Source organism: Dermacentor albipictus, unplaced genomic scaffold (assembly GCF_038994185.2).
Source record: "Dermacentor albipictus isolate Rhodes 1998 colony unplaced genomic scaffold, USDA_Dalb.pri_finalv2 scaffold_13, whole genome shotgun sequence".
NCBI classification, from domain to species: domain Eukaryota; kingdom Metazoa; phylum Arthropoda; class Arachnida; order Ixodida; family Ixodidae; genus Dermacentor; species Dermacentor albipictus.
This window is the reverse complement of record NW_027225567.1, coordinates 7,066,762-7,093,616: the sequence shown is the minus strand read 5'-3', so window position 1 is coordinate 7,093,616 and position 26,855 is coordinate 7,066,762. Positions and strand designations below refer to the sequence as shown.

Here is a 26,855-nt window from a genome sequence, read left to right as displayed (position 1 = left end):
GCTCTCTAAAGTTTTTTTTTTTTTCCTAGTTGTGCGCGCCCGCTCACAGAGCCGTGCACGTCCTATGGGCTATGGGGGTCGAACATGTGCTTTTCTCGCGTATTTGCCTCCCCTGGCCTTGTTGTTTTACGTTTCCTTCCCCACCCCAGGGTGCGCCGTTGCTCGCGTTCAGCGAAGCGCTGATTTGGATGCTGCGTAATTCGCGCGGTCCTGCGTCTAGGTGCGTGGTATCGGCATCAAAAAGCGAAGAAGCGGCTCGTGTGTTTGCTATAGGGACGGATGTGAAGGCGCGGCAAAGAAGAAAGATCCAGAAAGCAGTGTGCGAGGAAGCCTCCTCTCAGGCGAGGAAGCCGAAGGAGGGGAGGCGCGTTACGCGCTGTGCGGTGTGCACAGCGAGCGAAGCGTGCGCCAACGACTGCTGCGTGGCCATTCCCTTCCTCTCGGCGTTGACTCGCGGCGCCGTGTTCTCGTTATCGGTCCGCTTGCAAATGCTTGTCGACGTGGTTCACGCGCCCCTGCTCCAAGACGCGGACCCGTAGCGAGCCGCAGTCGTTTCTCCGCTATCTGGGCTTGCCAAAGCTTTGGTGGTACGCGCGCCGCTCCCGGCTGAAACGAAAGTGCTCCCTCCCCCCACCCACCCACCCCCCACTTTCCAGTCCCACCCTCTTGTAGCGTAAAACAAGATTAGTAAGAGTGCGCGGAGAAATTTTTCAGGCTTGCGAAGAGCGCACATCGATATCATTTCTGGGATTTTTTTTTTTTCTCGTTCCTTTAACGCGTCTTCTTGTCCTCCGGTTTGCGGTGGGTTCGTGGTTCTTCAAGATTTTTGGTTTTGTACGACTCGGACAGTAGCGGGACGTCGGTGCATTACAGCGGAAGCTGAATTGTGGTGTTCCCACGTAGGGGGTACTTCTTTGTTGTCAGGATTTCCTTTCTCTTTCTTTTTCTGTTTGTTGCCAAGAGAGCTTAACCTGGAATCTTGCCGTACCACGGCTTATAAGTGCTTTTCTAACGCTGGTGCTGATAACTTATTCAAGCCTTGTCTACTTTCTGAGCGCCTGCCTGATGACTTGTCTCCTCGTGCTACAGCTGCTTCGTCGCTCTTGATCCCGGTAATTATTGGACAGTACAAGAGAAAGAAAAGTAATGCCTGTAAGGTTGTTTGCCGAATATTTGTCGTACTTACTCCCAGATTATGCACGTGTATCGTGTAATTGCTGATAGCATCCCTCTAGGCAGTTTTTTTTTTTTTCCCCACATAAGATCACAAGTCCACTCGCGCCGCATCGCAGGCAGCCTTTCTGCAGCTTCTGCGCATATGGCCCCGCGTACGATTTCGAGCAAATCACTGGCGTCGCTTTTTGCTCGGTGCCTCGCAGCCAACTTAGGAATTCTACTTGGATATTGTTCATGGGGAAAGCCTGATCCCAGATTTGATACTGTGTAGTGCTTCCCGAACGGTCGCCTGTTCGTGGTCTTTGTGCGAGTAGTGAACAGCAGAACTCTCTAAAACCTTAACTGTGAGAGAGACAGATGCATCGTTTGCACTCGGCAATGATGCGGCCGCACACGCCAACCTTTGCGCCGACAGCGTTGTCTGTCTCTCGTTCACGTTGCAAGTGTGTTGCGCTCGAAATTCCTGGGCGTCTGTAGTGTTCGGCGTACGTAATTGTAGCAGTGTGTGCTGCGCGAATCAGCCGTTGTGCAGCGCTCCTGACTCTGATCCCCTTGCTCTTTTCAGCATTCCCGAAAAAGAAAACAGACAGACATAGTAAGTGGAACAGCGCATGGTGATACGCGTATGGAAGTGCAGCGCCCTTCCCTCTTTTTTTCCCCTCTCTCTTCGAAAGGCGACATTTATCCGTCCTTTAGGCAGCCCTTGGTTTGTTAACAATCCCATGCTCAGAACGGTATAGCAGCAGGCAGCGTATGTTCAGAGATGGCCTGGAAGCGAGTGGATCAGCCATACGTTATCGGAATGCTTAAACAATTAACGTCCAACGAGTTTTTCGTCCTTGGTGACTAAGTTGTATGGACAGCAGTGGAGAAAGCCAGCACCAGGGTGATATAGGAGACGCACCTCCCTAAAGATTCCGTTAGTTCGAAAGCAATGCATTTGCGTTTGCAGAAATCCATTCTTTCTTTATCTTCTTTTTTTTCCATATCGCTGTGATGTCGCACCATTTGTGGTACTCATCATATCCAGGCGGCCTTACGCTAACTGTTCACGATTGCCTTTTAATGGAAACGGCTGTCACCACTCTTGGGCACTGCGTGTGAAATCTGTTCGGATTGCGTTTACTCTGATGCATTTGAGCGAAGGACGCGGCGTAATAGTAACAGTGGCTAGCTGTTGTCGTCTCTTGTACTAGACTACAAATGCTCATTAACGGAGCCGACATATCTCGATTAGAGTTTAGCGCTCGTTGCGGTGATTCGCATGATGCAAGCTGTTCCGATGCTCAGTATGGTGTGAGCCTCCGTACGTGGCCGCCATTTGTGGACGGGCTTTCTGACCGCCCTGTAATTATAGGCTTCAACATGTTTCGTGCTATTCGCCTCCGTTACGTCTCGTCGTGAACTCCGCGTACAAGCACGAGACCGTACCGACTTTGCAGTTGTCGCACTTTGTGTTACGCCCATCCGCTTGTTGCTTCAAACCCTCGCCGGCCAGTCTGACTGAGAAGTGTCGGGTGCGAAAGCGCCGCCCCGCATGCCGGCTGGCGATAACACCCCCCCCCCCCCTCCCCCCGGCTCGACGACTGGAGTGGCTCGCACGTTTGTGCGGCTGGCTAGCGCGCTTTGTCGTTTTCTGCTTTGTGGAGGCGCGGGTTCTGATGTGATGAGACCGGACAGGCCTTCTTTGCTGGAATCTTCAGTGGTCCGTTCCTGCATTCATAGCGGCCTCAGTGTATGGCTGACAGTTCTAGGAACTCTATATTTATTTATTTTTTTCTTCTTCTTCTTTATTGCGCATGTTTCTGTGCAGCAATATGTGTCCTACTCTCGGTCATAGTCTGCGCGTCCAGTTGTGCAGGATTTATTTTTCTCCCTCATCCACCCTGCCGCCTGGAAGGCTGCAAAAGAAACATGCCGTCCCCGCAAGCAGGAGGACCCTGCCTCTCAGCAATGCAATTTCTCAGGCGAAAGACACGTGTCTCATCGAATTGCCGCCCCTACGCCCTTGTCGCCTACGGGCAAGCCCCTGCCCACTCGTTTTCGTTGCCAGTTTTTTTTTTTTTTCCCTCGCAACGTAGAAAGGAGCATATAAGCGTTAGGTGACTAAAGTGACGCTAGGTAGACTTCTTTTTTCTTGTTAGTAATATTATGCGTTCTTGAAGCTCAGAAAATAAAGTAAGGAGACCGGTCGAAATTTGACTTCACCGTAGTTCTCCCATGAATGGCATTCTTCGTTTGTATGCTGGGGCAACCCTGCTCGCTCTATGTATTTGCGGCTACGTGCGCCTGTTCCGAGTGTACGAAAGTCGCTCGGCTGTACTGTATAGTGTACCTGGCTGGGAATGAAGTGAAAAACGCGCAGAAGGAGGCTGTCGGGGTGCGAGAGATGGCGCCGTTTTTTTTTTTCTTTTGAGACTCTCACGGTGTGCGCACTTTCTAAGAGTGCAAAATATAGGCAAGTGCTCCGCTGTTGCTACCAAGAGGAGGAAGTCTTTGCGAACCAATTTACTTCTTCGCATAGTGTTAGATTCTTTCCTTTAGATTTCGCAAATCTTGAAGTGAACTACTGCTTTCATCTGCGTAGTTTTCGCGAAGCGCCTTCTTTGTCAGTATTAACTTGTCATTCCAGAAGTTTCTGTCCGACGTGATCAGCCGCAACTTGACAGGCATGCGCCCTTTCTCCCGATAGCCACAGTGCGCAGTACTTCTTCGGCAATTTTCGTTTCGCTTTTTTTTTCTTCATTTTTTCTGTCTTCCACCGTCTCGTCTTCCTGCTCAGCACAGGCAGGCTCTCAAGATTGGTCGCTTTTTGCGTGGATGTACGGAACGCTTGAAATACGTTGCTCAGTTTCGATCCTATTGCTTCGTTTCCTTTGTCCGCTACGCGCTTTTCTCGCGAGCTTTTCTTCATTGGAAAGCTTGAAAATATTGCAAGTTTGTCACTATCCTCGTTGCGAATTTCACTGGCAGCAAGCTTACATCGGCTCTGCTCAACCTCGCATTAAACACTAATATCGACTTGCCCCTTAATTGGCACCGGTTGTGCACTATCGTGGTCCGTTCGCAACACCGAGCTACTAAGCATTGACTCGCACTGAGCTCTGCACCATTATGTGCAGCTTCAGTTAGGTACACCGAGGCACTCCTATACACTAATCTTGTGTATGCTCGACTTTTTTTGCGTGTCATCGCCATCGTGTGTTCCGTGTTTTGTCCCGAATGAGCCCTGTGCTTATTCAACAAAAGCTGCGCCCGTGACCAGCCTCATTCCGCCGGGCGTATGAAGCAGGTCGCGAGACCACATTTACAGCTCCCCCTATCTTCCGAGTTCGGCACCCAATTCCTTGCGCAGTCGGCGCCTGCAAAACAATAAGCTACTAGAGTGAACTTCTAGTGCGGCATACTTCGCTTTAGGGAGGCCCCACTGACCAGTGGTGGCAGCGGCGATTCCCCGTAGAGACTCTTCGGATATTATCTCCCTCTCTCACTACTTGTGTCGATCTCCGAGTGTGTTTTGCTGACCACGGTGGGCTGTCTATGCCCTGTGCCTCGCGGCGGCTTCGGGATGCTAATTAGCCCTGACGCTACGTCTATTAAAGCCACAGCTTTCCCCGCCAGCCTTACTGCGGGGAGGTCAAGCGCGGGCCCGCGTGTGCCTGCGGTCGCTCGATGCCTCCGAGTTGCTGCGGGAACGCCCGAGGGGAGAGGGAGCTGAGTGCGCTGGTCGAAATGCGGCTTCGAGTCGATTGCGCTCCATTTGGCAAGGCACGCACACTCCCTCCAGCCTATACTGTTGAACCTCAATAAGGGTGCATTGTTGCGCACTCTGCGATCGATTATTATAGCTGCGTGTTTTGTTTGTTTGCTGTTGTTGTTGTTTTATATATCCACCCTTTCTCTTAAAAGACGTTCGAGCTTTATTTCACACGTGATCTTGTACAGCCTCGGTGGGCCCCTATTCGCCACGTGCCCAATGTTTCAGTTCGTAGAAGCTTGCGTCTTCACGGTGAACCGAGCCATTCTATTATACTGTCTGTTCGGGTTTAAAGGTGCTGGAAACGGTCGGGGTCACTATGACGTTACTGTAATTCCTGAAATTGAGGGAACCAAAGCGGGAACCACGCTTTTTGTAACTGACTATTAGTGCTGTTTATGTCAACGCGTTAGAGTCGTTTACATTTGCAAGCGTCGCGGTATGTGGTATTCAGCTTTTGGTACCTGTCTCTCGTTAATCCAAGCAGTTACATTATTTTCAAAGAGACGATTGTTAGTAGAAAATAAGAGTAGTGTTCGTGTTAAATTCACCGTATATGATTCGCTGCGTTGAATGTGTATAATTCCTCGTTCCGGCAAACTACTCCCTCGTTGATGAGCGCGCAGCGTTCCTACCATTCGAAGAGCGTTTTGGAGAGTCGCCGGAAGCGCCTTATTAGTCGTCAGCTCATATTATTAAAGTATGGTAGCATGAAAGTAGTGGGATTCGCGCATTAACCACAGGCGCTTTCTTCTCTGCCTTGGCTTTCTTGTTGTTGGTGGTGGTGGTGGTGGTCGTCGTGATCGCGTTGTTTTTCCAACTCCTTTCATTTCCCATTTCTCACTGTGCGCTCCCGGCAGTTATTACGACTCACGATGGCAATTAGTGTTCCGACCCTCGGTCGTGGTCCCACTCTCCATGCCGCGTTCCTCGTCAGGGATCGACGCAGAAAACTGCTTTCGCAGGCGAAGAAGAATCGCCCTAGGCGAGCGAATGTGCGAACGAAGGAAAAGCAGCCAGTGGTTCGCCGTTGTCGAGCGGAAAGAGCGCAGCTCGTCTCTGTCGGTAACTGGCACCGATGGCGGCCGTAACCGCCCGGCTTCGTTCCTCCTCCGGCGTCCCAGTAGCTGCCGCTCCACGGCACTTGGAGCGATCACTGAGGGAACCCTTTCACCTCCTCCTCCCATTCGGTTCTGCTTTTGTTTCGCTCCTGTCGCAACGTTCCGTCTATAGCAGAGAGCGAATCTGAAAAGAAGGGCCGCGCATCAGCCCAAATGAGTGCGCAGGGAGAGAGCAGCACCCTCGGGCTATCTGGATTAATACGTCAAACATTTTGACGTCGGAGGCCCGAAGGGAAGGGTCGGAAATTTGGGAATCGAAACTGTGCTGGGCAGAATGTTAAGAAGGGAGCGGGGTTGCTTCAGGGCTCGATTGGCTCCGTTGTTACGACTGCTTTTAGTGTTGCGTTTCTCTCTCTCTCTCTCTCTCTTTTTTTTTTTCTTAAATGCGTTGAGGATATCGTTCCCCGTCATTTCTTCGCTGGCTCCCTAGTCAAGGGATCTCGTTCGTCTCTTGTACGCTTCATATTTGTTTCCGCTGCACCAAAAGCAATAAATAAATGTTGTTTCTAACTGACTTTGCTTGTTGGTTACGTCCGCACTCTACGCATTGTATACGATCTAACAGAATCAAGCAAGTCTTACGGCTTGTGCATTTTGCGCAAGTCGCTTCAGAGTGCGCTTGTCACTTCACTGCAACGTGCGCTATCGTCAGTGCGTCGAAGAGGCCCACGTTTTATTATTTTTCGTCCGGTTTTCCGAACGAAGGTAGCCGGCATCATTAAAATACGTGCAGCCACTTGCCGCGTGGGGGGTTCCTTTGCACTTGCTGGCTTTGGCGGCTGAGTTGTTCGTTTCGCACGGGTACTTATGCGCGTTGGTTTTCAATGGGCCCGTTGGTATATGTCCACCTTGCACCTTCATCCTGCGATTCTCCTTCTGATCTGATTGTTTACTCAATACGGCTGCCTAGCCCTGCCTGCCGCCTTCTATCTGCGCTATGCTGTCTTTCGATTCCAAGCTTTCCTCCGCATAAACATCCCGCGGCGCGCCTGTGCTCGGCCAAGCTTGTTTTCGCGATCAAGGAAAGGAGGCCGCAGCGCTCCCGTGTCAATCCCTTAAAGGGAATAGCAGAGATGGAAGGGAGAAGGCGGCGGCGAGATTTCTTCATTTCCATTCCATTTTGCGATGGGCCGGCGCGCGTTCACCCAGCGTCCTTGGCAGCCGCCGCCGCCCCCGCTGGGGTTTCTTGGCTGATACTGCTGATGTGAACGGGCTTTGCGGGAAATTCGGGGAATGAGGGTGGCTGGGGGTGTTCTATTTGGCTATGCGCAGCCTTCCATAGAATGTTTTGCAAGTGCTCTGTGAAGAAGTTTCAGCTGCTGCTCCTCCCTCCATCTCCTATCCCTAGCGCGTCGCGCTCCCCTCTACCGTTAGCGTTGTTTTCGCTTTACCGTAACGACTCGCCGGGCTTCACTGACTATCTTGTATCTCGGCATCATTTTTCTGCTCCTGTGCACGTTCATGGCTCGTACGTCGTCTGTCTCGCGACTTACATGGTTCACAGTACACTTGATGCTTCATCGCAGTTACTTTGACTCTTAATTAGGTTCGCGTTCTCTCTTTTGACACTGCTCCGACATTTATTTCTTCGCTTTCTCTTACTGCTCAAAACAGTAATGCCCTTGGGAACAGAGTTTCGGCGTCCGTATTGTCTCGGAGTAACATTTAGTTAACACTCGGAGTGCACATTTTAAACCGTTGTCATAGACAGGCCTAGCTATATGGAGATAAAGGTTTGGCACAGCGAGAGTATAAGCCGAGGTTCGCAAATTTTCAAGGTAGTCTGGGATGATTGGCATAATAATAATTGCTAAAAATAGACGAATTTCACGCCTAGTGAACCGCGGGGGCGTTTGCTGGCGCGGTTTTCAGCGCCGCAGTCATCCTTAGTGTTCGTCTCTCGAAGACAACTTTTCGATACCTAAGCTATCAGTCCACGAAGTGTCGGCGTCGTGCTCTCATTTTCGTCGTGTCGCAGTCGTCTTGCCGTTAACTGCATGTCGAGGCAAAGAACTTCAGTGCCCCAATGGTCTCTGTGTCCTCTTTATTTTTCCCCTTCCCTGCGCTGCCAGTTCGCAGGCGTTCCTTTCTCGGAACGGTGATCCGCTTTAAAGCCATCGCATGTCGTTGCTCGCGTTCGTACTCAGTCCAATCACTCGCTGCCAGAGAACACTGATTTGAGTGCCACCAGTTTGACCCCTCGTTGAGTTGACGCTTGGCTCGGCTGTCCGCAGATGCGATCTGTCGTTACAGCCGCCCTCGCTCAACCCGGTGCTCGACGATGCCCCCTCGCCCCGCTTGTCGGCTCAGGGGTCCAGGCGAAGCTGCAATCGCGCATCGACGGGTTTTTTTTTATTTTTACCGCTCAAATCCCGTCCCGCCAAGTCCCGCGTCAAGATGGAAATTTGCTTCGGAGTGTTTGCCTGTTCACTGGTTTCGTCGTATAGGCCTGCCTTGTTCCCGTGTACTTCCCCTCCCCCAGCTTCACCAGAAGGATGCTCCCAATCGCTTTCTGTGCCAAATGTTACTCACACTGTCCGTTTATTTCATCGACTAAGGGGCTCTGTACCCCAATGCCCGAAGCTTGGTTTTCTCCGAGACGCGGACTGTCCATTACGCAATAGCGCGCGCACTTCCTATCTTCTAGATTCGCGTTTCGTGTTTTTCCTCTGCTCCGACAGCTTCCAGGCCGAAGACCACTGCGTGAAGTGTGCGCTGGTCCTTCACTATTCTACTTTGTCCGTATATTTTTAAGCGCTGCCAGTTATTTCCTCTTAGACGAAACGAGCTGGCCTTGGGCTTCTTTCTTTGCGATGTACCCCCCTTCCCCCGTTCTTTTTTTCTTCTCTTTCCGAGCACCTTCTTCGGGTGTCGTGCTTGCAGTAAACAAAAAGATAAAATGTGGTAAGGAGGGAGAAGGCGATGGTGGGTCGCACACCATCAAGACCTGCAGGTTCGCCTGTTTTTCTCGCGGACGCGATGCCACCGCGGCGGGAAACGTGCGTATACACATGTGAGCGCGGCTAGGCTTGATCGCGATTGATGTCCCGTATAAATTTTTTTCGAGGAGGCGCCTGGCGACCCGACGTGCGGTGGCCATTTCTTGTCCCTTTCCTTTTCTTTTTTCGTCGTTTGGTGCGCGCGCCACAGGGCCTGAGAGTAGGCGAGAGAGAGGAGGGAGGTGGACGTCTAGGCGGTGACGCTAGCACGTCTCAGGGTTGCCGTGCTTGCTTTTTTTTTTTTTCGCCTTACCAGTCCCTTTGGCCCCGCTACCCCTTGTCCCCCCCCCCCCTCCATTTCCAAGACGAGCCGTCCAATTTTGGCGAAAGCTTTTCACTGTCTCCGCCTCTCCGCTCGCGGAGTGCGCGCCAGAGTTCGGGCCGCCCTGGCATCGCTTTCCTAAGTTTGCGAGAATGGGCGGAAAAAAACAGTTGAGAAAGCACAAAAAAAAAAACGTTGCAAGTGATGGTCCCACGTAACAGCGTCGCTATGTTGACGAAGCGCTGTGTTTCGGTAGCGAGAAGAATGAAAAGCGCAATCCGCGGAACCTTCAAGTGGATGGTGCTGTATCTATTTCATCCGTGGGTGTATGAGTTAGCTTGGCTCCGACGTGTCGCTTTCCGTACTAATGAAAACCGAAGTGGGAAAGAAAACAATGCTTCGCATTTATTTTCCGCACTGACAGGCAACGCGTCGCGCGCTGTTGACAAATTGAACCGTCCTTCTGGCGCTTCCCTTGATATCGGACCTTGTGTCGGATCGGCTTCCGCCGACGTCTGGGTTGCGTCGGCTTGTTTGCGCGTCGCCTCGAACGTGGGGCGTTTCCCTTCCCCACTTCCCTCCCGGTGCCCCGAGTGGCAACTCCTGCAGGCGCTCTTGCCCGCTATAGTCTTCAAACGCGGAGTGCTGATGATGGGCGCCGTTTTGCGAAACGCTGCGCTTTTGTCTGTGCAGAACCGGCACGTGCGACGGCAACAGCGGCGCCTCGGGTTAAGGTTGCGGCCCAGCTAACGCCGATGTTTACGGTTGGAGCTGGCGAGCAGATTTTCTCACTCGTGGCCGAGTTCATTTACGCGTTGCCTACAGCCCAGCGCAGGAGCTCTCTGACTGCGCGTGAGCCTGGCAGTGCATGCTTCGTACGGCGCGAGACATTGCAGCTAGCCATTGATGGCGATTTAGAACGTCCGCTCTTGTTCCTCATGTGCATTTTTATTTCGCCCGCAATTTGTTTCGCCGTTATTAATATAAAAAGCCGCTCTCTCATACTATGGTATACTATCGTGTATAACGGCACTTACTGAAGTGCTTGTCAGACTTCCTTGATATAGTAGAGTAGAGTCCAGTGCTCATGTAAATTGAAGACTGCCAGTTCGAACTTTCTTTCGTCAGCGGTGTAGCACAGTGTATCCTCAATCGCTACAAGAATTTCCAAAATAGCCCAAAAGATTTGCTTGTGATGGCTCTATCAATACTGTATTGAGCTAAACTGCCCGACCGTTCTGTAGACAGACGAGGAAAGCGACAACCAACCAGACGGCATGTGCGTGCCCAATTTTCAGGTGAGTTGAGCGGTAACGAAATGGCAACGGTATCAAAACATGGATGCGTTTCCCGCCCGGATTATTTGTTCGCTCGGCCACTCGCTTGTGTTGGCCCCTGTAAATGAATAGTGCGTTGGTCGTCCCTTCGTGGGTTTCGAGTACGGTGAAAGGGGGCAGGCAACTTGAGCAAAACGAGCCTTCGGGAAGGTTTGATGTGTACAAACTTTGGGGACCGTTCGTCGCGCCGAGAGCGCGGGGAAACGGCCACTGCCGGCGTCACGCGCTGGCGGGGGCGGACGGCGCGGCGGCTGCTCCATTAGCCCTTCCGGCGCCTTTTCGCCTCCACCGCCGGTCGCCAAATCAATGCCGGCTGAAGGAACTCCGCCCCCCGCTTCTTCTTCGGTTGGGTTTTCTCCTCGGCGACCAGCGAGTGCTTTCTCTAGCGCCTTTCTCATTCAAAGTGAGCCGGGCTCTCCCGGCCGGATAGGGAAAGTACCCTTGCTTATATTGCCACAGACGACGCCGCTAAGGACGGGAGGCATCGCAATAGGCCGCTCTGTTTTTCTTCTTCTTATGCTGTCCGTCGTCTCTTTCGACCCTGCTCTCCCCTTGTGTTCACTCTCCTTTCGTCCCCGCGTTTCGTGTTTGTTTTTCTTACCCTCGTCTCCCCCTTTATTTCGCCGTGGCCTGCCTTATTCCGATCTCGCTCTCTCTCGCTGAGGTTTTGGTCGGTGATCCGTTCGGGGGCGCCTTTTGTGCGGCCTGCCTTTTTGGCCATCCCAGCTGACGACTGTTCCCTCAATACACCCGTCTCCTGCGCGTGTGCTGCTCGTTTGTTTCATTTTTTTTTCGTTTCTTTTCTGTTTTGTTTTTTCCTTATTTCTCATTTGTGACCGCTTATTTTGTCTTGTAGCGCCCTTGGCGCCGCACGTTGCGAGGTAGTTACTTTACCTCGACAGGGAATGTCATTGCGTCACTCCCCTACCGCTCTTTATTATTTTTCTCGCCTTGTGATTATTTGTAGTAATGTTTCGGCAAACCGAAGCTGTGTTACAAATACGGTTTACCGCCTGCACCTTGCCGCGTATATAATCCGTGCCAAGGGAAGCACAAACATACAGAGCAGCTAAATATGCTCTTTCGTGCTTCGCGCAAGCAGCATGTGTCTTGCTTGCTCTGTGGTTATTTGCGCGTCAAGATATACTAAGGTTACCGGCATGCTCACGTTAAAAATCAGTGTCTCACAGCTTTCTACAGTGCACCTTAGAATGGGCTTTACCTACATACTGCGCCAGGTACACCTGACGGATGCGCTTGTTTTACTGTTTAGCACGAAATTTGCTTGCGGCGCTCTTGATGCTTCGAGAAAAAAAAAAAAAAGCTGACCACTGTCGTATACCCGTTATCGATGCAAGACAAACATTGAACGTGCGAGCCCTGAGTGACACGGCCATGAGCCTTACAGCTCTCGCCGTAGAAAATTTCAAGCTATCGTAGCGCAAGACAACAGTATCTCTGCGGTAAGAAACGATGCACAAGCTACACAGCCTTGGTACTGCTCACCATAACAGATGATTGCTTGTTCTCTTTTGCGTGTGTGTGTGTGTGTGTGTGTGTGTGTGTGTGTGTTTGTGTGTGTGTGTGTGTGTGTGTGTGTGTCGGTATAGTGCATGGAGTTCAGAGGCGTCGAGACTTAAGACTCGTAGTTTTACGAGCGGTGTCTTTTGTTCTCTCCCCGCTCTGCCATGTGCAGCGGCCGGCGCGTCAGCCTACAGCATGGTGCCGACGACGCAGGGTCAGCAGGGTCCTATGATAAGCCCACCGCCACCGGGAGCGCCGCAGGACTCAATGTACAACATGAGTATGAACGGCGGAGACTCCTACCAGAACGCCATGGGCGCCAACGTGCAATCGCAGGTAAGTCAGCATATCTGGCTTCTCTCTGACTTCTATCTCGAGTGGGTGCCGTCCAAGTTCGGCGTCATCGCTTGCGCTGCCTGTCCTCGTGGAGCCTCGCCGCTGTGGTGCCGATAGATGTTAATCATGAGATTATCGAAGGGAAATCTGGCGCTTAAGTCGTTAAACGACGCTGGGAATTCCAGATGGTATACACGAATTTTTTGCACCACTTGGCGTGTTTCGGTTGAGAATAGCACGCTCCGGAGTCCTATTCATTGTTGTTCAGCTATATTGCGTGCGAAGAGTGCGTTTGTGTAGAACAGGTGTTGTACGTCAACTGCTAATTTTCTGTCACGCAGTTTCTAGCGCGTAACGAAGTCTTGGCACTTTCGAGTATTCGGGTCGCTGGATCTATAGAGGATGTTGGCGTAGCAACATTGACCGTTAGGGATGATGTAAGACATTTTTAAACAGTATTTATCGGTTAGTCTAAAAAACAGTCGATGGCAACTGTGGGCTACTATGCACAGTTATAAAATACGCGACTTTATTATAGCAGCCATCGAAAAGCTAACCGTGGATTGAGCAAGTTGTGTTCTCTTCTTCCTCAAGCCACCTGTGCACCCCTGGCTCAAGTTTACGTGACCGACAGGTCAGTGAGAAAAGAGGGAAGAAAGGCACGCCGCAGTAGAAATCAGAGGCTGAAAGGGGCTTATTCTTGCCCAACAATGAGCTTGCGATGACAAACTAGGGTAAAGTGGCCAAAAGGTAGTTCAGACAAATCCATATTTGGACAAACCCTTGTACCATCTTTCATTCTCATTGCTAGATTCGAGCATCGCTGTGCTCTTCAGGGAGTGCAGATGCTAGCGCCAGATTTCTCCCTTTGTTATTATCTCAAGGCGAGGACCTCCTTCCTGGTTGACCGTCCTCCCGTATGCCGTAGCTGGTTCTTTATTGGAGAGTTTTAGCTTGTCCGTATACGGTAGTTACCGTTCACCGGATGCTGGGATTACTGAGGAGTTAAATGTGAGCAGCCTTTTTGGTGGCTCCTTCTTGTGGCGCAGAGCTCACCTTGAAAGGATACACATCTATTATTCCGACAATTGGCGAGATTCTGCTTATATGTTGGTGTAAAGTATGGGCAGCGATGCTGTCATCGTGCATGCAGTACCTTTTGTTTTAAATTGTTATCGACAAGAAGATCCGTGTAAAACACATGCACAAACGTTTGGCGCGTTGTTACTGCCATCCACGTTTATCGTAGGCCGGTATTTCCCTAAAGGGTAATACTTGTACGGACAGGCTAAAACTCTCTATTGAAGCGTTCGTCATATAGTGCGGAACGCAGTCGTAGCATGGATTCTCTGTGACCGGCACATCGGGGGCCGCAAAGTGCGGAAGAGCGTGTGAATGTCTCCCCCCTCGTGTTTTGTAGCATATGTACGAGTGTGACGATGAGGCTTCTATGCCTATTTTCTTCGTTTTCCCTTATCGGAACTTCCACCGAAGAAATCGTAATTTTGTCCGCCTTGTGTAAAAGCAGCATAATGCAGATGTATTATTTAAGCAAGGTATCAAATAAAGCAGCGACTTCAGTTTAGCGGCACCCTGCTACGCGCTGAGCGTTGTCTTGACTCCGATACTCTGCCACCGTGAACTGCGCAGCGTAACTGTTTCTGCTTCTATGGCGGTAAAACTTTATAGCAGCTACTGATAGCCTATGCTGGCTGGTATACATTGCCCGTCCGGTACGCCATTAACGGTCGTAAAGACTGCACTCGGTGATAGATCTAGATATTTTGACACCAAAGCTTTTTTTTTTATGCTTAGCTTTTACTTGTTTCAGTTTCGCCTGAAGTTTCTGACATATCGAAATGGGCAGTGCAGGAATTAGTGCACCACTTTTCGGTCTCTCCTGTACATTACTAGTGGCCGCGAGCAGATTGGTTTAATAGCAGATACCTGTGCGCCATACAGTTGCGATCGCGACCGAGTGTTCATATATACGGGTTGATTCAATTAGGCATGAGAAAAACGCCGGCGTTCTCTGTCTCGGTCGTCGTGGTATTTCAGCACCGGCGTTTCGAGTAGCGTGCGACGCTCGCGTTTCCTGGTAGGTAGACTACTACCAGTGGTACACTCATGCGTGTCAAATTGGATAAAAGATCGAAGCGAGCGAGAAAAAAAGAAAATCTTGCTGCTCGGTCAGCATCTGACAATTCGCGGCCCTTGTGTTACCGTTGGAACATATTCGCGGACGAGTAGGCGGAATGTGAGTGAACGTTCGACCGCGTGTCGGAACAGCTTGCAGCAGTTCCGTGCAGTCGCAGTTACCGCAAGAATTCCTGGACGCAGAACTACCAGTGAACCAGATTTTTCGTATTCGTGTGTGCGCGCGTCTTTGGAACGTGTGTGTGTGTGTGTGTGTGTGTGTTTACGCGTACCCGCCTGTATAAACGAAGGGTTTTCCGAAAGGTGATGTCACTTTGGCGAGGATGATTAGCTAGTCTTAGCAGAAACTGGAGTGTCGCAAAATTAATTGAATAGAGAGAGAGAGAGAGAGAGAGTGGGTAGGTGGGTGGTGCGGTGAACTTTTGTGTGGTAAACCGATGTGATTTTGTGTACGCACTAGTTGCGTCAATGCTCTCGATCCCCGTCGCCTACCTTCGTCACTTTTCTACCATCGCTGGCGCTATACCCACTGCAACGGTGCCATAGTTTGGAGAGATCTGAGCGAAGGCGCATAAAGACCTTCACGAACAAGCCTTTCATAATGGTCACTTCTTTCACAAGCCTGCAATTGGGGAAAAAAAAAAGAAACGAAAGAGAAACGTGGACACGATCCGAAGCTTTCCCGAGCAAGTGTGCAAGCCCGTGCTGCAAACGCACTGCAGCGAGAACACGACGGACGTAAAACGGGACAAAGACGGAAGGCGTCGATGCGTGGCCGTCGCTAATGCGAACATCATCGTCGGCGAAGCGCACTGTGGGCCGAAGAGAATGCGTGCATCCGGCGGGAACGAATAACTGGCAACGTTAAGAATGCACCTCGTAGCCGGGTGGTTGCACCGGTTTGGTGAAAGTGGGGAGTGCAGTAATTGCCACGGCGCGTTGCTCCGCCCGTCGCGCGTGATGGACGTGTGTCCGCCGGCACCGCCTTGACTGCTCGAGAGAGGGAAGGCGACACGCGGGGGCGCGCGTGCACCTGTTCAAGTTTATTATTATTATTTTTTTTTCGAGCGGAATGTGAAACGCCCTGTTTGTTGGCGGCTGAGGATACCCCTTGTTTCTCTAACCACGACAGAAAGGCGCAGTTCCAGCTCTACCAGGCTCCTGCGCATCTTTGCGTTCGTTTTCTTTCTGTGCCGTTCATTTTTCCACCCTCCTCTCCTTCCCTTCGTTCTGTCAAAGACGGCGGTCTCGCCTGGTCTCTCTTCGAAGAGCTGCAGGGACGATCAGGAGCGCCCTGTTGCGGCAAAGCTCTCCCAGCTTAGCGGCGCTCTCCTCTCCAACGCCGCCGCTGCCACAACTCCGCAAAAGCCGGCCAGCAGCGTCCCGAAAGCGGATTAGCCGCATGTGCCGCTTCCTCCTCTTCCTTGGCCGCGACATCTTCTGCTCTTATTGCTGCCTCCCGCGAAAACAAGAGCTCCCCCTGTTTTTCTTCTTTGCTTTAGTTCCTGTTTTCGAGCGTGGAGACAACAGGGGGAGAGAAAGAGTGAGGCAATAACAGCGGCTCCGGTGGTTCGCTCTTGTAGTAGGCGCAGCAGCGCGGAGGGATTATGGGAGGCGACCGACTCCGGCGTTAATCCTCGGTTACGGGTTTTTCTCGGAGGCCGCCTTCCATTAACGGCCGAGCACGCACGCACACACGCACGCTGCCCCCCCCCCCTACTTCCCCCCCGCTCACTAGCCTCACCACACTGCAACGCCGAGCTTCTCTCTTCGTTCACTACTGTGCTTCAGCGCGTGAATTATTTTCTTTTCCTCTGGGAAGCCGCTGCTAACAAGCTTTCCTTTGTTGCGCGCCGCCGCAGCCGCCTCAGCCTTGTGCACTTCGGTGTGCCTGCCCTTGCACGCACCATCGTGCTTGCGTCGTTGCCACGCGGCGCGTGCGTCGCATCCGAGTTTACAGAAGGCGAAGATTTACGTCTATATCGCGGCCCCCTTTTATCCCCGTCCCCTCCTTCCCGCTCTGTCGTTTAGAGGCCTGGCTCAGGTGTCTCTCTCGGAGCCCGGCCGCTTGCTCGGGCTGCCGTTGTGTCGTTCAACTTTCCCGTTCGAGCGACTGTCGAGGCAGCGAGGCAGGTAAACTTTCGTAAGACCTCGCCCCGCCCAAGATTGCTTCTTTTTCTTTCTGTGTCGGGTGAAACGCTTGCTTAACGGCGCTTCTGAGATTAACCGGAACATGCGTTATGGGTTGCCTTTCTTGTCCAAGCACTCGTTGTACATTCATTTGCCTCCTCGGTACGAAATGCGTTACTTAATGTCAGAGCAGATGATTGTGTTGTTCGACTTTTGTTGACAGTGCTAGCAGCCGATTTATCCCCGCCATGTCTGGCTAACTTGCGCGCTTGTGTCTAGTTGCTTACCTCGTCGCACGCTGAAAGCTCACGTATCGCCCGCATTTATCATTAAGCATATTATTAATTGCCCGTCGAATAAAAAAGAACGTGTTTTTAGCATCTCGATGCGTCGGTCATCATGCGTCCCCACTGAGGTGCCTGCGCAGCCCTCGCAAGCGAAAAGTTTCGGTCCACACTTTATGTCTGATGTGCGAACGTCAGGTATACATACGGCTAGCTTTTATACAGCCAACTTTCCCGGTGCTGCCTGGGGGAGCGTTCCAACCCAAATAGCTATCTTAAGTGGCGCATTGACTACTTAATGCACCTAGTGAAACGGTAGTCGCTGCATCACCTGTGTCCAATCCCGTAGCGCTTGGTATCTGCACTATATACGTGAGGGAAACGCAGCCGAATAAACTCGCCGAGGCTTATTTTCGGGCGCCCCTGATGGCGTATAGGAGTGGGCGTTCGCGAAGGAGCCGCTCCTGTCTCCAGGGCCCACGTCTGATAGGCAGGGTCTCGCGAGAGCAAGTCTGGAGGGTCATGGGGCGGGCAAAGCGCCTTGCGCGACACCCGTGTTGTGGCCCCCTTTTGTGCCGTGTCGTGTCTCTGTCGCTCTCGTGAGAGGCGTCGAAAGAAGACTAACCGTGGGCTTCCACGCTTTGTTGTCTGTCCTCCCCACCCAACCCCCAACACACCCCTCCTCCTCCGCTAGCTCTGCAATTTGGAGACGTGGGCCTGAGGCAGCGGCGGCGGCGATCGTTGATGATGGCTCGCGGGATGAAGCTCGCCTCTGCTCTTTGTAAGCTCTCTCTCCCAAAACCACTCCTTGTGAGAACGCCCGTGAACGCTTGTGAAAGCCCTGTATCGCGGGAGTGGTAGTTACCAAACTGAGCTGTGCATTTATGTCCGTGCCTTGCCTCCCGTGTGAATGCAGTCGCTGTGTGTAGCGTGCCTAGAGTAACTGGAGAAGTGCACCCTGCTGTTTTGATTAACTCAGAGACATTTGCATTTAACCATTGGAAAAGCGCGTAAAAGTTTCCCCGCAGTCAGCACACGATGCCGCGAAGAGATTTATGGCACCTGACGTGTAGACTCGGCAGCTGACACGTTCCCCCGTGGCGTCTGACCTCCCCGCACGTGGGCCAGCCCCGGTCCTCGCATCAGTCGCCGTGGATCTCGCAAGCGCTGACTGCGGTGCTCTGAAAGCTTTTTCCGCTCGCGACATCCATTACAGGTCCCTCACAATGCCCGCCAAAGCTAGGAACGCGTGCGCCTCGACCTTCGTCAGTGCCCTCAGCATGGTCTCTGGTACTTCTCGGAAATCACTGCACGCCCTGCTGTCTTCCTTTTCGCCTGTTGTGTGTTGAGTGTGTGCATAACTTTGCTGCCAATGCTAGTCACCCTGTCTTAACCGTGTCAGGTAGGCTGAGTGCATGCTTTATTAACTGCGCAGAAAGATATCGGGAACTTGCTGTGGCCTTGCGGCGCCAAATTCTTGCTGCCAGTGTTACGTGGTTGCCGCTTCTCTTGTGCTTCCTGTTGTTCGTTTGCCCAGCTCTCGCACACTGGTCTGGCCAAATTGCTTTTTCGTTGCTCCTTTGTTGTTTTCTTTTTTTTTTGACGATTTCGTGCGTCTATTCTCACGAGCCTACTATTACCTAAAGCTTTGAGATTGCAAGTGCTTACCTTTAACGTCAGGGACAATTGCATGCCGTGAAATAGTCTCATTGCAAGTTTCAGAAGTAGTGGCCAATTTCACAAAACTCTAGATTGTTTGTTTTGTTATTCTAATGAAACTATTCGCGATTGATTGAAACAGATATATTGCCTTGCCCGAGCAGTGCACTTGTTTCCTGTTTTCTTGAGTTTACTGATGCTGCGTTAGAGCTGTGACATTATCGTGCTGCTACGTACCTTTTTCCGCTTGAGTGCATTGGTGATATATTTCTGCACACCGTTACTGCACTGCCCCTTGCCGCCCCATCCAGGTGTATGTCAACCTGCAGGACGGTGACGCTCGCGCGTTAGCGTCTGGTAGGGCGGCAATAGTGAAATGGTAACGCTGTGCAGAAAAGCAATCTAGCAGGAGTACGAATTCTGTTTCCGTGTTATGTGTGGCCTAACCATAAGTAGCCGACGCAGCCCTCTCCGGCTGCTGCGGTTACCTGTAGCCGTGAACGTTGCCAGCTACGTTGTGTACCTGGCAGCGCTCACACGTTTTGTGGGCAAATTTGTGTTGCACATGAGCGGCAGCTGGCTGTTGCAGGTAGCCGCAGCTGCAGGCACACCTGTGGCTACCTGTTGCACTCGGCATTGACGTTTTTCTTTTGCTGAAATTGCATTGTAGCTCTTCGCATACATTACCTGTAGGAGCAGCATGCAGTTGGGCGCACTATTTTGTTTTGGTGTTTGTCTTACAGCCATTCGTTTCCTTGTCTCTCATTATTATTCTTTTTTTTCTGTTTCCTTCAAGCGCGTCCACTGTTCTACGGATGTTCAGAGTTCTTAACAACGCAGGCCTTAGCCCATGCCATCTTAGTTACCCCACCGACCAACTTCCGAGTTAGACAGCACACCGTTTCGCTACGTTCGCTTTTCGTGGGCTAAATAACTACCGCATACGATGGAGCCCGGGTGGAGAGTCCATGCTTCCCGTAGTTATTATTTTTTTTTCGGCGCAGAATTAATAGTTTTTTCAACCGCAGTGCAGCGTTTTCTCTCTCAACGTGGTGCTCTTTTAAACGTAGCCGCAATTCGTCGTACGCTGGGCTCTCTGCTGCTCCTTGCGCTGCCAGTGTTTCTCGAATCCTTTATCGTCGTGTACAGCTTTGGTTCATTAGCCCCCTTTTTATGTCGCAATAGCTTTTCGGACGTGGAGTACTCTTCGAAAGATTTTTTTTTATTTAACCACCATACTTTTTCCCCATTCCTATTGTCTTTCGGAGCTTCCAATTATACTCGCCATCTTTCAGCGACTCTCATAGAAAATTGGTTCTTCTGTCCTTTTACTTCATTTACGGCCATTCAGCGCTACCTTTTCTCGTACTCGTTACATAACGACGGAGCTGTTGGAATATTTAAGTTCCCTTACTGGCTTTGTCGCTTTGATGGTGCGATTCACCACAGTTGTCGTGTTCAGAAGCTTTGTTAAAGGCACTGCATAGCTATTTTTTTTCTTTCGCGCTCATGGTTTTGGTCGCGTTTGTGACTGTGATATGAAAGTTTTCGCTGTAGTAGGTAATGTAAAACCTCTCGCAGACAGCGCACAGCGTCGTTCGCAGCAGGTTACGCGTTTAGTTTTGAGCAGCCACCGTGATGTCTGTACTCGGTAGCAGGTTAAACCGAATCTGGCTTTCTCATTTTTTTTTCGTTTTTGTAGCATGCAACTATGCGATGCCCGATCTGAATCGCATAGTCGTCGGGGCGCAGACCCGGTGGTTCTGGTTATGTCGCGGAATGAAGGGCCACCCAACGAAGATGTCTCTTTGCTGTGACTTGTTCGACTTGCGCTGAAGTGGCGGTTCGTCCTACGCCGTCCCCTGCCCTACCTTGCACGGGTGTTCCCGCAGAGGGGTTCTCAGTGTCCGGCCGCCGCACTAGTGCTGCGCTCATAGTCTGCAACCTGCTGTGTTCGCTATAGCTTTGGAATGCCTCTCTAGCACGTCGTAGACGAAGTGGTTCTTCTCTCCCACTTTGCTTATTTTCACACTCCTTAGCATCTCGAGTGGCATGCCGAGTTGGTCTGTTCTCCACATGTGCACTAAGTGTCACTTTTCACTCGGTGTTGATCAGTGTTGCTAGACTAGGTTCAGTTGTTGAACTCTCCGTAGGTGCCGTGTATTGCGGGTGCTCCCGTGCCTTGGTTTGCCGCCAGAGGGCGGGAGCGCCGCCGGTAGCTCGCTCTACGCGGGCGCAGCTCTGCGTTGGCGAAGGCGATCGGTTCCTCCGACTTCGCAACTTACGAATGCAAGAATTGTTTTCACCGATGCGTTTTTTAATGTTTTTATAGTCTCGCGTTTGGCAGATTGATCGGAAAACTTTACTGAGCTGTGAAAATTGTGCTGCGCTCCACTAATCAGATGTTGCGTATTAGTCCTAATTAATTATTAATGTGAACGCATTATATGGCTCATGAGGCGGGAAATCCGGCGTAGGCGGCGTTGGCGTGACCACGCGATGGTCCAAAACGTCAAGGGATGAAATCCAAAGTTTGACGGCAGCCCGTCTGGCCAAGAAAATACATATTGAAGAAGCGCGAAAAGGTGCACCGACACAGATAACTGAAAATTTAATGACGTTTCGGGTCCCCATACGGGAGCCTTGTTTGCAATAAAACCAATAACAAAAACACAGCGTATTTAAGTACGTTTGAGTACGCGACAGAAGCAGCGAGCGTACACCGACGCGGGGCACTCTCGACGGTGTACACTCACTGCTTACGTCACGTACTGAAGCGTACTTAAATACGTTGTATCTCTGTTATGGGTTTTATTGTGAACAAAGCTACCATATGGGGGACCCGAAACGTCATTAAATTTTCAGTTATCTGTGTCGGTGTACCTTTTCGCGCTTCTTCAAAAGTCAAGGGAGTCCAAATGAGCCAATCGAAGCAGTTTATGTCAATTAAGGCAAAGTTAACTAAGTTAGTGAATTATGCGAATGTAAATAATATATTTAATTAATATAGATATACTTAAGGCACTCGGACGCACAGCCATTGGTGGTAGTCGAATCCGCGACCGTTGGTGTTAATTAAGGCGAAGTTAAGGTAGAGTTAATTTAAGCGCAGGTTTAATTACGATATAGTTCATTACGGCACTCCGAACCACAACCATTAGGAGGAGTCAACCCCCCTGCATCTTGTTTTAATTAAGGCGTAGTTAGTTAATATAGATTTCATAAAGGCACTCGAACCCACTGTCGTTGGTAGGACTGGAACCCTTGACCTTCGGTGTTAAGGCGAAATTAATATAGCGGTAATTAAGGCATCCAAACCCACGTTCGTTGGTAGCAGTCGAACCCGCTACCTTTGGTGTCAGTTAAGACGAAGTTAATATACAGTTGGTTAAAGCACTCGAACCCACGATCGTTGGTAGGAGTCGAGCCCTCGACCTTTGGGGGTGGCAATGCTTTCGCATTCATCTACATAGGGATAACTAAGTGCCCCTCGAATTTTGATTATTTATTCATTTAATTAAGCAATCAGTTTATTAGTACTAATATTTGCTATAATCAGCAGTTTTAGCTGTCAGCAGGTCAAACGGTTCGTTATTTAGTTAGTACTAATAGGTGCGGCTCATCAGCAGTTGTAGAGGTCAGCAAGCCGATCGGTGCACATTTAATATAGTAGTAATAAATCCGAGGCACCTTATATCGATATATACACACTCTCAGCGCTTCATTTGGGATATGAAAAAAAAAATGAAGCTAGCACTATTTTCTTTCGTCAGAGCACAACATTCACAAGTGCAATATTATAACCCACGTGAGCTTTGCTCACTCGTGAGCAGACTTGCACATTCAAGGCGGATTCTCGCGGCAGGATCGGAGCATAAATATTCATTTGCGTAACCAAATGAAATTGGATGATGCGGACCGTAAACTCGTCGAAATGCACACAACATTGAAAACGCGCAAGGGTGTCACAAAAAGCACCGAGACTGCAGCAAAACATGCATGTATACAGAGCGCCAAAACAAGTAAACAGCGTCCGCGCCGTGCTGATCGAGTAAAGTGCGACAGTAGCGCCACGAGATGCGAGGATTGGTGGTGGGTCCACGCAGTCACAGGAGTTCGAAAACTGAACCTAGTCTAGTAACGTCGGTGTTGATTGCACTGCAGTTGTCTCGTGTTCCCATGTGCGATCATGCAACTGTTGCATTTTCGAACCGCTCAGTGCCTCAGTGATCCATGCGTCGTGACTGTCTTGAGAGCGGCTGTAGAGGTGCATCCCTATACGAGACCTGTTGACGTGTTGTACAGTCGGACAGCGATTGGTTGATTTGTATGGAAGTGCGCTTGTATCAATCCATGAAAGGATTCACCAGAAAGAATAAGTAAGGTTCATCCCCCACTCCCCTTTGTGTCTTTTTTGTTATTTTTTCGTTCGTAATTGTGAGGTAGTAGAAGCTGATATCAGTACAACGTTTTCTTTTACTTCCTCTTTTATTTTCAATAGAGCTTCGACTGGGGCTAGTTCATATTCAACTTTCCGGTGGGTAGGTGAATTGATCACGTTCGCTTTTACCGTTGATGAGCCTCCTTCTGTGTTCTGTTCTTATCGCGCCCTGTGCACACGCGTCTGCAGAATTTTGTTTGTATGTGCCGATGTTGCGGGTAACATTCTTATCGTTGCAGTCGCGAGATAAGTGCAGTCTTTCTGCCTGTACATGTGTGTGTGGTCGCGCGATTGCCGCCAGCGCGCTGGAGACAGCGTGTGCGAGAGAGAGGCGCAGCGCTGTGAGCGAGACCCCTTTTCTCCTGTCTCTCTTTTTTTGTTCCCCCCTTTTTTCTCTACCGCAGGGCAGCGCCAGTGTCGCGTCGTCGTCGCCTGCCGACCTAACCGCCGGCTTTTTGTAAAGACAGAAAGACACGTTACGCGGGAGTCGCCCCCCTCCCCCTCCCATCCCCACCTTGCCTCCGTTTCCTTCTTGCCCCTTTCTTTTTTTCCCTCGCCTCTGCGTCGGCCCAGGAAAAGAATGCAAAAGAAAGGGGGAAGCGAAGGAAACCACCAAATGCAAATACGGACACCAGTGTGCACGCGTGCGTGTGTTTGTTCTCTGCGTGTCTCTGTGTGCGTGCGTGCTCGCGCAACTCTGCCAAGTTTCGGCGAAACGAACACAGAGTGGGGAGAAGACGACGGGACATCGTCGCATCGGCGCTCCCTGCAAACGGACGGCAAAAGCGAGGAGGCGCGCTGGCTGGGAACGTGGCGCTGTTCCCTTCTGTGAAGAAAATGGCGGAGCGTGCGCGGCCCGCGTCGACCTGCCTGCAAGTTCTGCGCGCCGGACCGACGCGAGACCACCGTGCCCGAGGAGGAGGAGGTCCCCACCCACATCATCCCCGTGCGACGCGACGACCACCACCGCCGCTGCTGACCCTGCGTGCTGCCGCAGCTCGAACCCCGAGAGTGGGGAAGAAGAAAATCCGCTTCTGCGTCTTTCGCGTTCCTCTTCACCGCCATCCAAGAAAACGAGGGGGAGAGAGAAACCCCGACGACTGCACCGGTCGGACGGGAACGACGCGTGTCGCCTCTCCCAGCACGCGCCACCTGCCGCGTGCTCAGGTGTGTGACTGCTGCATGACACGGTGTTGCGACCGCGGCTCCACTGCCTGCGGCTCTGTACCTGCCCGCCGGCAGGCCTTCCATCCCATCCGAAGCTGGACTTGCAAATACTGTGCTTATGTTACTTTTTTCCCCGAAGAGCGAGCCCCGTCATCGTTGTGCACGTCACTACCTGTCGTGTCGCTTACGACGTTATTGAACTGTTCGTCGTAGGGACTGAAACCAGAGCTACAGGAACTGGGACCGCTTTACGACTTGGCCGCATAGGGCTGCGTTTGTCCGTGAGCCTCCTTGTGCACCGTTATCATCGTTGCCGGGTGCTGATCGTGTTGCCTTGTGACGTCATACTAGCGCCAAGTGCGCAGCCCCTCTCCCATTTCGGCGGCAGTTGTCTGTGTCAAGCGGAGGCGCTCATCATCCTCGCTCCTCGATTTCGCCCGAGTGACTGAAGCTGGTTGCTGCTCCCGCAGGTTACTGTTATCTTGGCAAAGCTAGCGAAAGTACCTTTCCTTTATCCTTCAAAGCAGTAGTAGTTTATAATAATATTTGGGGTTTTACGTGCCAAAACCACTTTCTGAATATGAGGCACGCCGTAGTGGAGGACTCCGGTAATTTCGACCACCTGGGGTTCTTTAACGTGCACCTAAATCTAAGTACATGGGTGTTTTCGCATTTCGCCCCCATCGAAATGCGGCCGCCGTGGCCGGGATTCGATCCCGCGACCTGGTGCTCAGCAGCCCAACACCATAGCCACTGAGCAACCACGGCGGGTAGCAGTAGTAGTTTCTACTTACGCTTCTTGCTGATTAGCAGCCAAATTCAACAGTGAAGATTACGTTGCCGCTAGCACGGACATAAATCACCTTCATAGTTCAGCTTCGCACTGCGGAATTCATGATTACGGGAAGAGTTCACGTACTTTTATTCTGAAATCCGATAGTACTCCCCTCCCCACTGTACCCGTTGCAGGCGTCCCGACTGAAGCACCTCTTATTAAGCCAAAAAACACATCGTGAATCGTCTACTGCTGTCAGATTTTGTTACCTGAACATTTGTCCGCTATTGATTTACAAAAATTAACATGGTAAAACTGATCGAACTCCTTCCAAAATTAAAACAAACGTGCTTGTTCTGGTATCCTTGGTTTGCTACTTCTGCGAACCTGATTATTCGCCCTAAACTAGATAATGTTGTTGCAATAGCGACAAGTTCAACCACTGCTTCTCGTGCAGTGGACTCGCAGCAAAAGTTTTGCTTCAACGTAGAATGTAACGCCTGCAATTTCTGCTGGAATTAGTCAGCTTCTAGTGGAGAATACTCTCCGCGGTCACAGATAAGCTGTCGCCGAACTGGGATGCCTCAAAAGTAAATGGGGGCAACGTAACCTACGCGAGGCTCAAGCCTGGATGCGGTGAACAACGCATGGGCACTCACGGACACACGTGTTCTTTGCCTTTCCCTTTTTTTTTTTTTTTCCTAATGCTTCTGAATTGCTTGCCTGTGTTTGTCACTTGGGAACGAATGTTGCGACTGCTGCGAAGCCCATCACCACTACGTCTCGGACGACTGTCTCAATGTGTAAGATAAGAAGATGAGAGAACCTCCCGATTTTCATCCCTCTAACCCTTCGCTCACCCGGCCCGTCGCCATAGCTATGTGGACATGGCTTCCTTCACTCGCCGGCATTTATTGCCGGCCTCGTTGGTGCTTGCTGGGCCGACAGTGTCATGAATTTGTGTGGTATCGACAGTGTTCACGGTTGCCATCTAAGTTAACGGTGCGCAAACTTCTCGGGCCTGAAGAAGGAACTGCGTTTAGTCCCCTGTTCTAATGTCGCAACTCTAGCGGGCTGCGCCGCATATTCTATTAAACGGGTTTGGGTGCTAGGGGGCTTTCGAAATTCTTGGCAGGTTGGTGTTACTTACGCTAAATGTTCCTCAGAATTGCACAATAAATAAAAACAAAAGAAAAAAAACTGAGAAACCGTAGTCTCTAGAACTTGGCCTTTATTATTTTGCGGCGTCTACCGTAATTGAATCAAAATTGCAAGCGCTTCAATGCGTACGTGGCTATTCCTCGATTCTACCCGAGAGGTTTGTCGCTCAATTTTTGCGTAGACCTCTGTTGATCGCGCGTGTCCTGGAGTGTCGACACGATTTTGTTAGCATTTTAGGTATGATCTGTTTCGTAGTCCTTACTTCCCCCACTTCCACTGGCTGTTGCTTCAGAGAAGCGCTGCAGCTGCGGCAGATTTAGTGCGAACGCGAAACTGCGCCGCCGACGTCGGCCACCGACTAACCTTGCGGGCGGCAGTAGCGCGTCGCCATGGTGCCGGCTGATTTGCGGGAAAAGCTAGAGCTAATTACGCTTCTCCGTTTCGGTGTTCGGACTTTTATTGCGGACGCGTAGATCGTTATATATATATTTTTTTTTCACTCCAAGACGTGTGATTAAAATTGGTGGGAAAGCTGCTACTTTACCCGAAAGTGTCTGTCTCTATGTCTC

At 51.0% G+C, this 26,855-nt stretch overlaps 1 protein-coding gene across 6 annotated transcripts in view; it reads left to right on the top strand.

Annotated features, from left to right (window-relative positions):
* exd (PBX homeobox extradenticle) overlaps window positions 1-26,855 on the top strand; it is a 473,641-nt gene that overhangs the window by 339,442 nt on the left and 107,344 nt on the right. For 2 of the 6 annotated variants that reach the window (XM_070528606.1, XM_070528609.1), the window contains exons 7-8: window positions 1,742-1,771; window positions 12,349-12,512. In XM_070528606.1, coding sequence (XP_070384707.1) covers window positions 1,742-1,771; window positions 12,349-12,512 — 194 coding nt within the window. Of the gene's footprint in view, window positions 1-1,741; window positions 1,772-12,348; window positions 12,513-17,777; window positions 17,865-23,587; window positions 24,909-26,855 lie in introns of those variants that run through there. The other 4 variants (XR_011509484.1, XR_011509485.1, XM_070528607.1 and 1 more) reach the window with 4 other exon arrangements.